Here is a 13,428-nt window from a genome sequence, read left to right on the forward strand (position 1 = left end):
GCCGCGCCAGCCGGAAGCGCGTGTTTGGGCGGCAGCACCGAGGCGGGCCGGGCCGCGCCAGGCCGCTTCCCGGCGGTTCCGGCGGGGCGGCATGGAGGAGTGCTGGTACCGCTCGGCCTCGGGGGCGCGCATCGCGCTGCGGCGCCGCCAGCACAGCGCCTCCTGCCGGGAGCTCGCCGTGCGCTGCCCCCGCCTGCGGCTCCGCTCCCTCAGCGCCGCCACCTCCGCCGCCTGGCTGGCGGCCTACGGCCTCTTCGTGCTCACCGAGGTACCGACCGCCCCCCGGGCCGCCCCCCGCACCTCCCCGCCGCTCAGACACCGAGGCCCTGAGCCTGTGTCCCACTGAAATACCGGAGGGAAGGGGGTCATCAAGGGGCTGTGGTTGGCATCCGAGAGCGTCGGTGGCAGCCTCTGTCCCCAAACCCCGCAGGCCTGGAGGGAGCCACACAGCCTTTGACGAGCTGCTTCTAGAGCGTGGGCAACGCCGGCCAAGGAAGGTGGCCAGAGCCAGTGAAAAGGCAGCTTCCGCGTATCCTGGGCCTCCTCCGTGCTCCAGGAACGCCAAGGCAGTAGATGGTGATGAGTCTATGGTGAAAAGGAGAGCACTGTGCTAGGCCAGCGCCTGAGGGCCCGCAGGCTGCGGCCTGGGTGCTCTTGGTGGCTTCTCAGATGCCTCCGTTGGTTTGTAGCCCCTTGCCGGATAGGGTAGACGTACATACGGCTATCGAGTAGTGCCTACCGCATTCTTGTGGGTCCAAATAACAAATGCTTACTTGGAGAGATGAGTTGTGGGAATCTACAGTAAAGGGTGTATTGAAGAAGGCAAGCAATTGCTAATCCCCAAAGGGATTTTCATGAGTGACTCAGAGAGCACTACACCGTGAATGTCATGTACTTGCTTATGTTTCTCAGCCAAGGCAGTAAGAACTTGGCAGTACAGATTTCAAAAGCTGCTAATAAGTCCAAAAGTATTAGTTTAGCTATCTATCTGATCTGTGACCCATACGTGCAGGGAAGGACCGATTTCTAGATCCAGACCCAGACCCAATCTCCAGATTGAAGTCAATAGCTTGGCTGGAGAAGCTGGTCACTGTGACCAACGCTATGACTGTTGCACTTCAATATTTTCCATAATCTTTCACAAGGAGTGAAGACAGCGATTGCAACATGATTCAGTTGACACATTTCAGATACGAAAAGATGGTTCATGTTCTGGCTGGAAGAGAAGCAGTGTTCAAGTTTTATTTGTTACAAAAGTATGCACCCCAGCCAGTGGCTACCATCCTGCTTGGTTTTACTTACATGCAGCTCATATTGAACTGACTGCAATCCTTCCTTTCTGCCAGGAAACCAGATCTGAAAATATCTCTCTGTGTGGATTTCAGTGTCTGTAATTCATGACTGGGTTTTTTTTTCCATGATAACAAACTTTCAGAGAAGTCCTGTATCCTTTTTGTTTGAATGTGGCCATGGCTTCTTTACCTTATATGGTGGTACAGGCCCAGCTTGAGTGGTAGCGCCATGCAGTTCTGGTCCTTTAGGAAGTGTCAGCGATAACTTTGATGCATGGATTTGCAGCCTCGAGCTCTCAAAAACATGTCCCAGAAATAGGTTGTAGGTTGCAAACCTTTAGGATTTGTTACCAGGTCTTCAGATGACTTACTGTTTCTTGCCTATGCTTTCATCAGTTATATATTGTTTTACATAATGGCAGTCCCAAGATTGCAGCATGCAAGAGACGTTCATCCTCAGACAAAGCAGAGGAGAAAGAAAATGCTCTTTAGACTGGTATTTTAAGGCAGGAAGAGAGACAAGGTTTGAACAAGTTTAGACTTGCATTTCGTAAGAAAAAAACCACTAGGCCAGTGGTTTTTCATAAGACATTTGTCTTTCCCTCTGAGACTCCACCTCAGTTCTAGTCAACATTTCACAATGCTTCTCTGCCAGTGACATCACCTCTATAGACGTTTGTTGTAATACGCTGTCATTCATGTAACTAGCTGGTTTTGGTTGAAATTTCTGGACTAAATTTACAAGGGAATAGAATTTTCTTGCAGTTTTTAGTTTCAGCTCCCAGTTCTTTCAGACCATACTGTGAAGACTGATTTAAATCTCATTACACATACATCAGCCAGCCAGGTGAATAAAAGGACTCCACCTAAGTAAAATTGGTTTGTAACTGTATCTTTAATGTTATAATTTACTGTGCAATATTACTTTGTTTAAAGTCATGTTCAATTAATTGTAGACCAGAGCTCTGTCTTTGCTTGGCTTGTGTTACAGAATAGTATGGTGCTTTCTGCTGCTATCATCATTACGCTGGTTGGCCTGATCATATACTTGCACTTTGTGAAAATTGACCAGGAATCGCTATTGGTCATCGGCTCACTCGGCATTCAGGTGACTTCATCCTATGCTTCAGGGAAAGAGAGCACAGCCTTCATTGAGATGAGTCAAGTGAAGGATGTGGTTATCAATGAAGCCATCCATATGGTAATCATACACAGCCTTGCTTCTTGTGTATCTGTGGGCACACTCACATCCGGTGTATTTTCATGAGCGTGATTTAGCAGAGCAATTAAACACGGCACCATCCATAGCTTTACTGACATGAGGAGCTTTGTTTCAGATTTCTCTCTTTATTCTCTTATCTGTTCTCTCACCTTTAAAGGAGAACTTAAGCCAAACAAATAACCTCAAAGACCCAAGTCCATCCCTTAGATAATGCCACTGACACTGAGTTGGTGGTTTTAGTTCTTTGTGTTGTACTGTTCTTACAAATCCTGATGCCAAACTCTAAGTAGTCAAGATGGAGATAAGAAGATACATTACCCAAGAGATGATTTTTCCAATTTTTGGGGTTTTCTGCAAATCTCCTGCAGAGAAGCAGACCTTACCCTTACAGCATGTGTGTGTTCTTTTCAGGTTAAAAATTTAATAGAAAAAACCACAGGTAAAATGATTTTTTTTTTGTTGCGTGAAGGGAGGAAGGCTATAGATATAAATTTGTAGACTTGACTGTGGCCTGGGGTGATTGGCCTTCAGCCCATTGAGTTGAAACAGATTCTCTTCCTGTGATAAATTGAGGCACTTTAATAGCATTTTCAAACTCCGATGATTTTGTCTGTTTGTCTTGTAGCAAAAAGTTATCTACTACCTGTGCATCCTCCTCCAGGACCCTGGAGATCCTCAGGGAGTATCTGAGGTTGTGCCACTCTTTCAGGTGAGTTTGCATGAATGGTGCAGAAATCCAGATCTGTGGTCTGTGCGTGTGTGCTCCAGCTGTGTAAGTGTATCTTTATTCAACTACAGGTAGCTGATTACAGTTGCCTTTCCCTGACTGGGCCTTCAGGTTGGGTCTTACAACATTGTGGAATGGGTGGTATTGGAAGTCTCACAGAACTACGTACAGGGGGTGTTTTTTTCATTTGCCCTCCATTCAGAGACCAGGGAGCTGCATAAATCTGAACCCAACCAGGAGCTTGCATGAAGCAGAAGTCTTTGGCTCACATGGGGCACTGGGGATGCATACAGCTTTCCGTGTAGTCTCATGCTCAGTGTTAGCATCATAACTATAGCACTGTGCTGTAGTTGATTTTTCTCTCCGCTCTGTATGCCAGAAGTGCTCATAAAAACCTTGGCATAAGAATGACTTCCCCTGTCTCACCCATTGACAAAGATCACAGTACAAGCTGTGAGCAATCTGCTTAATGTATAATAACTTGTTTGCTTTACTGTTACCCTGTCTCCCCTTTCTCTTCTTTTGCTAACCTGTTCATAATCCCGTTTTGGGGATAGATCTTATTTCTGCCTAACACAACAATGCCCTGATCCTTGAGTGGTGGTAAGCAGTACAGAGGTACCTCGCATCTTAGACAGCTGATGTTTATGGCCCTCTCTGTCCTTAATTCACCTGCTGCTGGTGACTATCAGTTTGTAGTCCACATCCAGTTTATGACTGGATACAGTTAGTCTTCAGCTAAATACTTACGGGTATAAATAGAGTATTCCATTGATGCTTGCTGCTAACTCGGTCCCACAACTGTAAAGACATTTACTAACAGTAATATAAATAAAGTATTTCACACACGGTCAAGAGAATAAAAATGGATTTGCTGGAAGTCAACGACTACTAAATTCTAGCTGCACTCAGGAACCTGGTTTTAGTTATACGTGTTCCATTCCAGCTTCAAAGAGGCCGCCTGGCCTTTGTGTACCTTTTTTTTTTCCTAGCTCAACTCTGAACAGTGGTATTTCCATGGAAATATCTTAGTATTGGTAGAGTTGACTCCACCAGCAAAGGAGATAGATACAGAAAGAGCTGTGTCAGTTTGCAATTCATTACCCGTCAGTAATTCTCACTTTAACATGCAAGTTAGTGTGTTACTTAGTTTTGAAGGAGCAGTAATTAGTAACTTTATTGCGTCTCCTTCGTTGGGTTCCTTTAAGTTATGTTAGCCTTCAAAAATACAATTTACCATGTCACTGAGCCCAGGAGCAGTTCTGCGCCGCATTGACCTATTGTTCTCTTAAGCAACACTTGCAAGGAGAGGCGTTTGATGAACTTTACACAGTAATGCTGTTGTGGGAGCTCAAAAGTCATGGGACTATAAGGACTGTGGGACTGGGAAACTTTCACCTCCTTGCTAGTTTTAATCTGGTCCAGGTTAGAAGTGATAGAAAATCATTATACTTTGACCACTCTTCGCTGTTTGTGTGAAATGAATTGATGTTTTCAGTTAACCTACCGTTGTCCTTTTGTTGACAGTACTACCAGAGGCCAAGGGCCAGGTGTCTAAATTCCCTGTCCTGAAGGCAGATTTTTCAGGGTGGGGATCATCTAGGATGGTGGACTAGTGTATGGAAATCTGTTGTTTGGTAGGTCTCTAGAGGGAGTACAGCCTAATAGATAGGTTAATGGGTTGGAAGGTGTGGATTTTCTTCCATGCTGTCACTGTGCACTGCGAGCAGAGAAAGAGGATTTCCGATATGGTGAGAGACTCGGGCTAACTGCAGAATGGTGCTGCATGTTTTGACCTGACATCTTTAGGGACTGGTATTTTTCATCACAGAGCAGGTATTGCTTTTGGAATGGCTTTGCATTCCTATATCACCAGCTTACATCAAACACCTCCTGGAGTTTCATGAATTATTTCTCAGTGAACATATAAAAGGGAAATCTGTTCTCCATTGACATAATGTGCAAAAACTAATCAACTACAGATATCTTGCTGTTGCGTTCCTTCTGCGTGTCTGCTTCTGATAGTCAGCTTTGTGTCAGCTGTCTCCACATTTCCTTTCTCTGCCTGACAAAACTCACTAGTGGGAAGCTAAAGCTTTCCAGCTGTCTTACAGCCAGTTCAGAGCCTCATTCTCTGTTGTTTGACTTGAATTCTAGAGCTCCAAGCCACGTCTGGACTGCTTGATAGAAGTGTACAAAAGTTGTCAAGAAATCCTGGAGCAGAGGAAGACGGCTCCACAATCAAGTGGTATAAAATAGTAAAAAAAAAATCAAGGCAGCAAACTTGCAGCAGGACTTGGAGAGACCCATGGAAAAGCAAGCAAAACTGCCCCATGTCTTCCTTTAATTAGATGAGTAGAAAGTGGTGCAGCAATACAGTGATGTTAGGGCTGACGGCCCACACAGACTCACAGAGTTGTTACAGAAAATGTCAGTTCAAGCACACAAACAAACCTTGAAATCCTCTGCTATGAAGACAGGTGGGCAGAACTTTTTAGAGTCAGACAGAAAAGGATTTTCTTGCCTCTCCAGAAAAGAATTATGGGGAAATAAAGGGAGGCAAACAAATGCATCGGATGTTTACTCTTTTGTGGATCTGAAAATTCACAATGTAACCTTGGCCGGACTGCCAAAAATGTGCAATTTTTTTATTTCTATTTAATCCTTTGTTTGAAAAAAGCATATACCACTCTAAATACCAAAGCTGATGGGTGGGCTGGAATGGTAACTTCCTAACCCACATGAGAATTTCCGAAATAAAATAACAGAAAATTAAAATATACTGTTGCATTCAATTATGTTTAACGAAATAAATGTAAGAGAGTAGACCTTGGCCTCGTCAGGGATCTGCTGGAAAGAGTCCCATGGGATGGGATGCTAGAGGGAAGAGGGGTCCAAGAAAGCTTGTTGATATTCAAGGATCACCTCCTCCAAGCTCAAGAACAGTTCATCCCAATGTGCAGGAAGTCAAGCAAAAATGCCAGGAAGCCTGCATGGATGAATAAGTTGCTCCTGGCAAAACTCAAACACAGGTGGTGGAAGCAGGGACAGGTAACCTGGGAAGAATGTAGTGACATTGTCCGAGATGCAGTTAGGAAAGCCAAAGCCCACCTGGAGTTTAATCAGTTGAGGGATGTCAAAGGTAACAAGAAGGGCTTCTGTAAGTACCGAAGTTGCCAAAGGAAGACAGGGAAGATGCAGACCCATTGCTGAATGGAGCAGGGGCATGGTGACACAGGACATGGAAAAGATATGGCATTGAAAGGGCCACAGCAGTTGCTCTGAGAATATGAGGAAAATGTGTTGTTGACGTCCCTTCCAACTCTGAAAAATTCCATGATTCTGTGAAAATGATGGTAATGACTATATGAATAAAGGTTGTGAAATTCTTTGTTGACGAGCTAAAAGTTACTGTAACCTTTAACTGGTATTTTTCTCTCTTTTTTTCCATGACCTCTTAGTAACGTAACTAAGACAGTTGAAATGTCAGAACAAGAGCTAAACCAGCAAGTTGGCAGGAGCCTAGGGGTCATGCTTAATTTGCATACAATGCTATATTATGGTTGTCTACATAATCTTCAGTTAAAACATGTGGCAACATACCATCATGCAATATAGTAGAGATAAGGTGATTGATTTATTTTTTTCATGGTGCTGCAAAGTTTGAAAGACGCAGGTTAGCTCATGTCACAGGAAGGATTCTAGTTGTCCAAGTGAAAGGCAGCAGCTTGAAGATATGCCACTGGCATTTGGGTAGCGTCATCTAGGTTACTTAATTTTTTTTATGGTTTTATTTCTCATAAATACTTTAACTGTTGGGTTTGGCCAGATTTTTTATTCCAGTGCTGCTCTAATGTAAGTTGGTGGGTCTCTCTGAAGTTAGTGACGCTGCAGCCTCATGCAGACTGTTTGGTTGCAAGTCCAGGCAGAACTGGGGAAGGGCAGGTGTTGGGGCAGGGGTAGAAATTGGCTATTAACAACAGTGGCAGGCCCTGGGAGTGTGACCGTGTAAATGACTACAGTGGAGGTCCTTCGACTAAGAGGCATGTGCTATACTTGAGCTGCATATAGCCTGGGGCATGGTTCAGCCAGGTTTTGTTTCTTCATGGGGAGGAGAAATGGTCAAGGCCCTTGAGGAGCACTATAGCAGTAGGAAGATTTGCTGAGCTGTGGGAAGAATGTGTCAGAAAATAAATTATGTCTCAGCAGAACGGACAGAGTCTTGGGCTTAGTGTGCTGGGAACACTGACTGCTATAAAAATCCCATGAAGTCCTGAGAACGTGCACTGAAGAAACGACCAAGTATCTGTGTCACAGGAGGAAGTCCGGAGGGTTGTTTTAGCCATCTTTTGAAGGAGTGAACATCCTGCGCCCATGGGAGTGCACGTCAGTCATGCACTAAAGCTAAGAGAAGATCAGCAGAGACAAAGAAGGAATCAGACTAGGGCAGGTTTGTGCCAGGATACCAAACATACGTCTTGGGTTACATCGAGACTGTTTTGGCTTTTTAAATAGTTTCTTTCATTCTGCGAATAATACAGATTAATTCATCATAACTGCGTTTTATTAAGAACAAACAGAAATCTCACAGTGTCTTCCAGACAGCCTTTTACATACACACAGCAGTTGGGAAAACAAAGGCTTTTGTCATCTCATTGTATGCTGCAGCAATAGTCATTGGCAAAAGCATTGATTAAAATAAAAATTGTTTTCTCTACCAAAGAATCATACAAAATAGATACCTACACAGGTTTGGTTGGTTGGTTGAAGTCAGGTAAGCTATAAATAGGAGGTATATGTGCATCCATCAGAGTGGGGTTGTCCCTGAAATACTCAAGTATTGGTGAATATTTTTAAGAAATAAGGAAGAAGAAAAAGTTCTATACACCATGCTTCTCAATTTAAAGTGCAGTTATGGCAGAAAATAATGAACTTCAGGACAGCTCTTGCTTATTCAACATCTGAACTTCCTGTTTGCCCTGGTACAAGTCTGTAAGGACATGAGGGTTGGCACCGTAAGGTGCCAACCTCCGAACTGCGACCTGGAGACTTTTATGCCTTGAGCATCCCCAGCACCAACGACAGCTCAGCTTATTCTGAAGCAGCTTTGTTACTGGTGGGATACAGGAAGCAGGATGCCACACAGACCTTTAGATACAGGAGGAATCGTTAGGCATGGGTGATGGTGTGAGGAGGAATAATGCTCTCTGTATTCAAACTGACGTATCTATACTAAGATCACTCTCTGTGTGTGAGCGGCGAAATACATACTGCTAACCACTCTGTCAGCCTATATAGTCACTTAGAAGTATCTAATGGAAAAAAACAGACTAAATACCTTCTTAAAATTGTTTTTGGCTCAGAAAGCTTCCACCCTTTTCTGTAACTTCAAGGGGTGATCCTTAAATTCATAACAATTGGGTACATTACAGTATGTGCAAATCAGGTCTCTGTTCATCCAATCTTTTCCTGTTGTATGTCTGCCATATCGTTTCCCCAACACCCCATGGGGTGGTTTGGGTTGGGTTTTGTTCGTGGGTTTTGGTTTTATGTTACAAAGATGCTGATAAGGGATTGCTTAGAATGATTTTTGTCTGTCCCATGCTCTTCTCTCTTAATTTGTGGCTTTGCACCAATCGTAAGAGTGAAACAAAAGCTTCTTGAAGTATCAGCTCCACTGTGGGCATTAGTTGGATATTTCAAGGTTGGTGGCGGGTACCAGGGAGTAAAAACACGGGTATGGTTGGTTTGTTCATTTGCGAATAGCTTTGGTTTGCTATTACTGAATTCTTTCTAGTGGTTGGATTCACACTGCTTTTATTTGGGAAAGTTGCCCATGAATGCATAATTGTTATGAAATGGCAGATGGTACTTTTGAAAGTGCAGTTATTCTTCCCTAGCTTTTTTAGAATGCTTGTGAAAATAGCTGAACTCAAGCCAGGGAGATTTAGACTTTTCAAGAAGAATTGCTTTTTTCTTTTATTTGTTTAAAATCAATTAACCTTCTCAATCATAACGAAGTCCCTTTGAAACAGATCAAAAAACCCCCATTCTTTAGGAAAGTCTGAAGAACAATACTTGAGTACACATTTGCTGACTACCTCCTCCTTGCTACAGTAGCATGAAGGAAGCAGGAGTTTGAAAGGAGCAGCTTCTGTCAAGTCAGAATGGCAGAGCTGGTTTGGGAAGATCTGTTCCAGTTGCTGAAAGACAAACAAAATTTGCTTGCCTTGTCTTCCTTTGTCTGAGATTATGTGCAGTTTCAAACACATCCGAGACATCTACAACAGTGATTAACAGAAAGAGTCTTTGAAAGTGCTTGTCTGACGGTGGAGCACATTAAGCCCTGCAGCAGAGACCTAATGTTATCTATTGTGTGGAACAGCACCGGCTCCCAAAATGTATCAGTCCTGTAGGAGCCAGGGCATCGTCTGACAGTGTTTCAGTCCCAGTCGTTCTGAGTCCTCAACATGCAAAGACACTAGGTTTCAGTACCACTGAACTCTTATTCTATACTCCCTATTTCAGAGTTGAAATTAACCTTGACTTTGCATCAGAACTATTCTTGTCAGTCTTCCTTCCCAACAGTGTCTTCTTCCTTTCTTTCATGCCTGGAGCAAGGACTTGGAAAGTTTCTGTCTTTCAGTTTTGGCATCGGTTTCAGGGAGGAGTCGTTATAACTCTAGGGAAAATTAAATTGTCATCTTGGTTGTGTTAAGCAGTTGCATAAAAATGATTATAGTCTCTGCAAAAAGACTATCTTAATAGTTGTTCTGGGAGTGGCAACATTGAGTTTAAACACTGGTAAAAAAACTTTAGTATGATGGCTATTCACAACCAGAGTATAGAACCGAAGTTATGTCTAAACTACCTGATCAGAGTATGTCACGTTAATCTTTACACTCTGGTAATAGGCTTTTCATTGTGTACCTAGTTTATGATGCAGTGATATGCAGCTCCTAACACAGGCAGTACTCAACAGGATGCGTCCTTGTACAGGGTTCATGCCATGTGCCACAGTATCCATTACCACCTGTTTTTACTTTTAATAAGCCCGTGTTCAGCCCACTGCAGTCAGATTCAAGCCTATTGCCACTCAAATCTGCCATGCAGAGGTTGCAGTCTAATTCAGGTAAAAAGTGAGCAAGTTAGGGATTACAGAAGATTATTGGAAATAATGATAATAACTGTAAGGGGTTATGATGAGGAAAAGAGGTCATTAGGAGTTTTAAGAGCTGGACTGAGATTCCAGACACAGGGTGTGTGACACAGGGTGTACAGTGATCTCAAGGCAGGTGCAAAGCCAAAAATGGGAGGGATCAAAAAAACCCCATGTGCTTGTAAGCAGAGCAGTATGATCAGGAGATGGAAGAAGAATGGGTGCAAGGAAAGAGAGCAGATGTAATGTGCCTGGAGCATAGTGCAAGCAAGTGACTTCAGGGATGGTATTTTGGATGGAGTGTGGCATGGAAATGGAACTCCTGCACAGTCCCCAAAATCCAAATTTTTTTTAAGAGAAGGGACACTGCCTCTATGCACACTAAAGAACTTTGTCTGTTACTACGGAAAAAGAATCAGAGCCTGCATTAAAGGTGTGTAACCAGCAAAATCATAGCAGTCTGCAACTCAGTACAGAGCAGTGCAAAAAAACCCCAACCCCAAACAAAAAAAACCAATACAACAAACAAACAAACAATCAAATCTCTAAAGTAATTTGGAATGAGCCCTCAGAGCAGGGTGGGCCCCTTAGTGCTTCGGGGCACAGAAGGAAAAAAGCACCGACTTTCAGTCTCCCAGAGCTTGTTAGCAGCTGTTTTGCTTCGGGAGGGCTGTGTAGAAGATAGGAGCGAAGGTGTCGAACGGTAGTTAATATAGCTGGCAATAAGAAGTGTTGCTTCAACAATCTAGGGAAACAAGAAAATGATTAACTGTAAGTCAATTAGAGGTAAGAGTGCCCTTTGATTTTTAGAACCTATTGACTGCATAACTTTTGCAAATGGCTTTCTCACATGCAGTTGTTTGGTTTTGAAATGAAGGTCTGTCTTTAAGAGTTAAAGTCTCTTGATTAAAGGTTCCAGCCTACAAGGGATTTATTGAATGTATGTAGCTAGTGCAGCAGCCACAAGTACCTGTTCCCAGGGCTTGCACAAAATGCCCAGCTGTGATGCTGCCACCTGGAAAGAAACTCACTGTTCATTTTGTAATTACCTTTGGAATTGCCATTGTGAAAAGGAGTTTTTCAGTGCTGTTTTTTCCAGAACTCCTTTCTTTCATTTGACTGACTACAATCATGAAGTCATCTCGACAGCCTCCAAAGGTCAGCACAGAGGAGTATGAATAAGAGACCTTCAAGTGCTGCAGACAACAGAGAGTTTGAAAGAGTCACAGTCGTGTAAAAGAAAAAATGGCTACCATATATTTGCTACTTACTGCAAGAACACCAGATCCCCAGCAGTAATAGGCAGTACAGGTAATTGACTCTAGAAGTAACAGCTGGCAGAGAAATCTCAAAGGAGAATTGCATTTCTAGTTTTCTCCTAAACTTGCTCTATGCCTCACTGCTTCAGAGCAACAGTCCAAACTTTGTTATATCCCAGATGGTGGTAGTTAAGCACATACCACTGAGATTTTGGAAGATGTATGAGCATGTTTGCTGCCCATCAGAGAGGCAGTGAGCTGTTCTGTGAAACCTTACCTTACACTGGAGCTGTAATTTTCCTTTGTTTACGTAGCGTTCAAACATAGTACTGACTTCCCTCATCTCTGACTTCTACAAATTAACTTCTGGATCCATTTGAAGTTAAAGACAAACTTTTAGTGACTTTAAGTGGACTCAGGGGAATGTCTTTCTGTGGGAGGTAAGTTACTTTTCTTAAACAGTGTTGCTGACCATACCATAGTGTTATAATCCAGTATGCTGATACCATCTTCATTCACAGCTATCCAGACTGGACAGTCTTCCAATGAGGAAGGCAAAACAGGCTAGAGAAAAAGAATTATTAATTTAGATATTTCTTAACCACCACACAAAATGGTTTCTTTCACCACACACATAAATCTTGGGTTTTAAGGATAAAGTAAAGATGAGGGTCTGACCCACTGTGACTTTCCAGAGGACTTCTCTCAAAATTTGGAATGACATTTTCAGATTTACATAGAGTTTTGGGACTAGTGGCACAAGAAATGCAATGATAATGAAGGCTTTGAGATTAATTCAAGTCCATCAGTGCAGTTAAAACTGAAGGAAATGCTAGGAGAGAGCAACAAAGCAGCAGTTCTGCTCTGCTCTGGTTCTTACGCCACTCCCATCAGTCAGGCAGGCAGTGAAGTTGCATAATATATAATACCAGTGCACCCAGTACCATCACATCAATGCAGTTTTCTTTCTTACAGATTTAACAAATGTGCATCAATTATCTGTTAAAGATGAGCTATGTGTTGTTATGGCTAATGACATGAATCTTTCCTGGGAATCTGCTATTATGTGACTAATGCTATAGGCTTTGCGGTTTAATTATTGAAAAGTTATAAAATATGTTAATTATCAGAAATCTCAACATTATTTAGACTCTGGGTGGAACTATTCTATATTCTGATTCTTCAGTGTCAATAACCTCAAATACCAGTAACCTCTTCTACTTTTACTGCTGATAGTGGAAATAATTGTTTTTTCAAAAACTTCTTGTGTATCCAGAGGTCCCTTTCATCCTTAGGCTTTATGCCGTAACTATACCAGTTTTGACTTCAAAGCAAGGGACATGTAACTATGACCAAAACCTTCTCAAGCTTTCAATAGAGGAGGTTTCTGCTGGCTTGGGGAAGATGGTTGATGCCAAAACAAGATTTCTCAGTCATGATGTGCTAAGACATTAATTCAGGCATGGGTAATAGGTAGAGAGCTCTTGCCTGGGATGGGCTGAGACATGGTACAAGCTACTGGGAGAAGCTCCAGCTGTTCTTTGCTCTCCCACTGATGCTTCTGGGCTGGCAGCTTAACTAATACGTGCTTTAGTTTTCCTGTTTCTGCAGCAGGACATTAGCAGTGCTTGCCTTTCTCATGTGGCAAGGAAAGCAGCCAGCTCTGTGTCAAGCAGAGAACAGGACTGAAATACTCATTCTCCTTTTAGCTAGCGTCAGCTGCCAGGTGTGATTTGTGGGGGACTCTTCCCTTCCACCCCCCGCAGTGG

General features: G+C 43.0%; 2 protein-coding genes across 6 annotated transcripts in view; one reads left to right on the top strand and one right to left on the bottom strand.

Annotated features, from left to right (window-relative positions):
• On the top strand, positions 1-6,636 carry PIGH (phosphatidylinositol glycan anchor biosynthesis class H). Its single transcript, XM_063331289.1, has 4 exons — positions 1-268; positions 2,284-2,493; positions 3,140-3,223; positions 5,399-6,636. The coding sequence occupies exons 1-4, from the start codon at positions 92-94 to the stop codon at positions 5,498-5,500; spliced, it is 573 nt and encodes a 190-aa protein (XP_063187359.1). The 5' UTR covers positions 1-91; the 3' UTR covers positions 5,501-6,636.
• Positions 6,637-7,787: 1,151 nt separating this feature from the next.
• PLEKHH1 (pleckstrin homology, MyTH4 and FERM domain containing H1) overlaps positions 7,788-13,428 on the bottom strand; it is a 57,066-nt gene continuing 51,425 nt past the window's right edge. For all 5 annotated transcript variants that reach the window (XM_063332428.1, XM_063332427.1, XM_063332425.1 and 2 more), the window contains 3 exons: positions 12,137-12,223; positions 11,450-11,596; positions 7,788-11,145 (listed from right to left, as the gene is read on the bottom strand). In XM_063332428.1, the coding sequence (XP_063188498.1) occupies positions 10,969-11,145; positions 11,450-11,596; positions 12,137-12,223 (411 nt within the window). In that variant the 3' untranslated portion in view covers positions 7,788-10,968. The remainder of the gene's footprint in view (positions 11,146-11,449; positions 11,597-12,136; positions 12,224-13,428) is intronic.

This window comes from Chroicocephalus ridibundus, chromosome 4 (genome assembly GCF_963924245.1).
Source record: "Chroicocephalus ridibundus chromosome 4, bChrRid1.1, whole genome shotgun sequence".
Classification (NCBI taxonomy): domain Eukaryota; kingdom Metazoa; phylum Chordata; class Aves; order Charadriiformes; family Laridae; genus Chroicocephalus; species Chroicocephalus ridibundus.

Bases quoted from the DNA above. Each gene is read 5' to 3' on its own strand.
- PIGH (XM_063331289.1), top strand. From the start codon at position 92: ATGGAGGAGTGCTGGTACCGCTCGGCCTCGGGGGCGCGCATCGCGCTG. The intron at 269-2,283 runs GTACCGACCGCC...CTTGTGTTACAG, and splicing joins GCCTCTTCGTGCTCACCGAG to AATAGTATGGTGCTTTCTGC. The intron at 3,224-5,398 runs GTGAGTTTGCAT...CTTGAATTCTAG, and splicing joins AGGTTGTGCCACTCTTTCAG to AGCTCCAAGCCACGTCTGGA.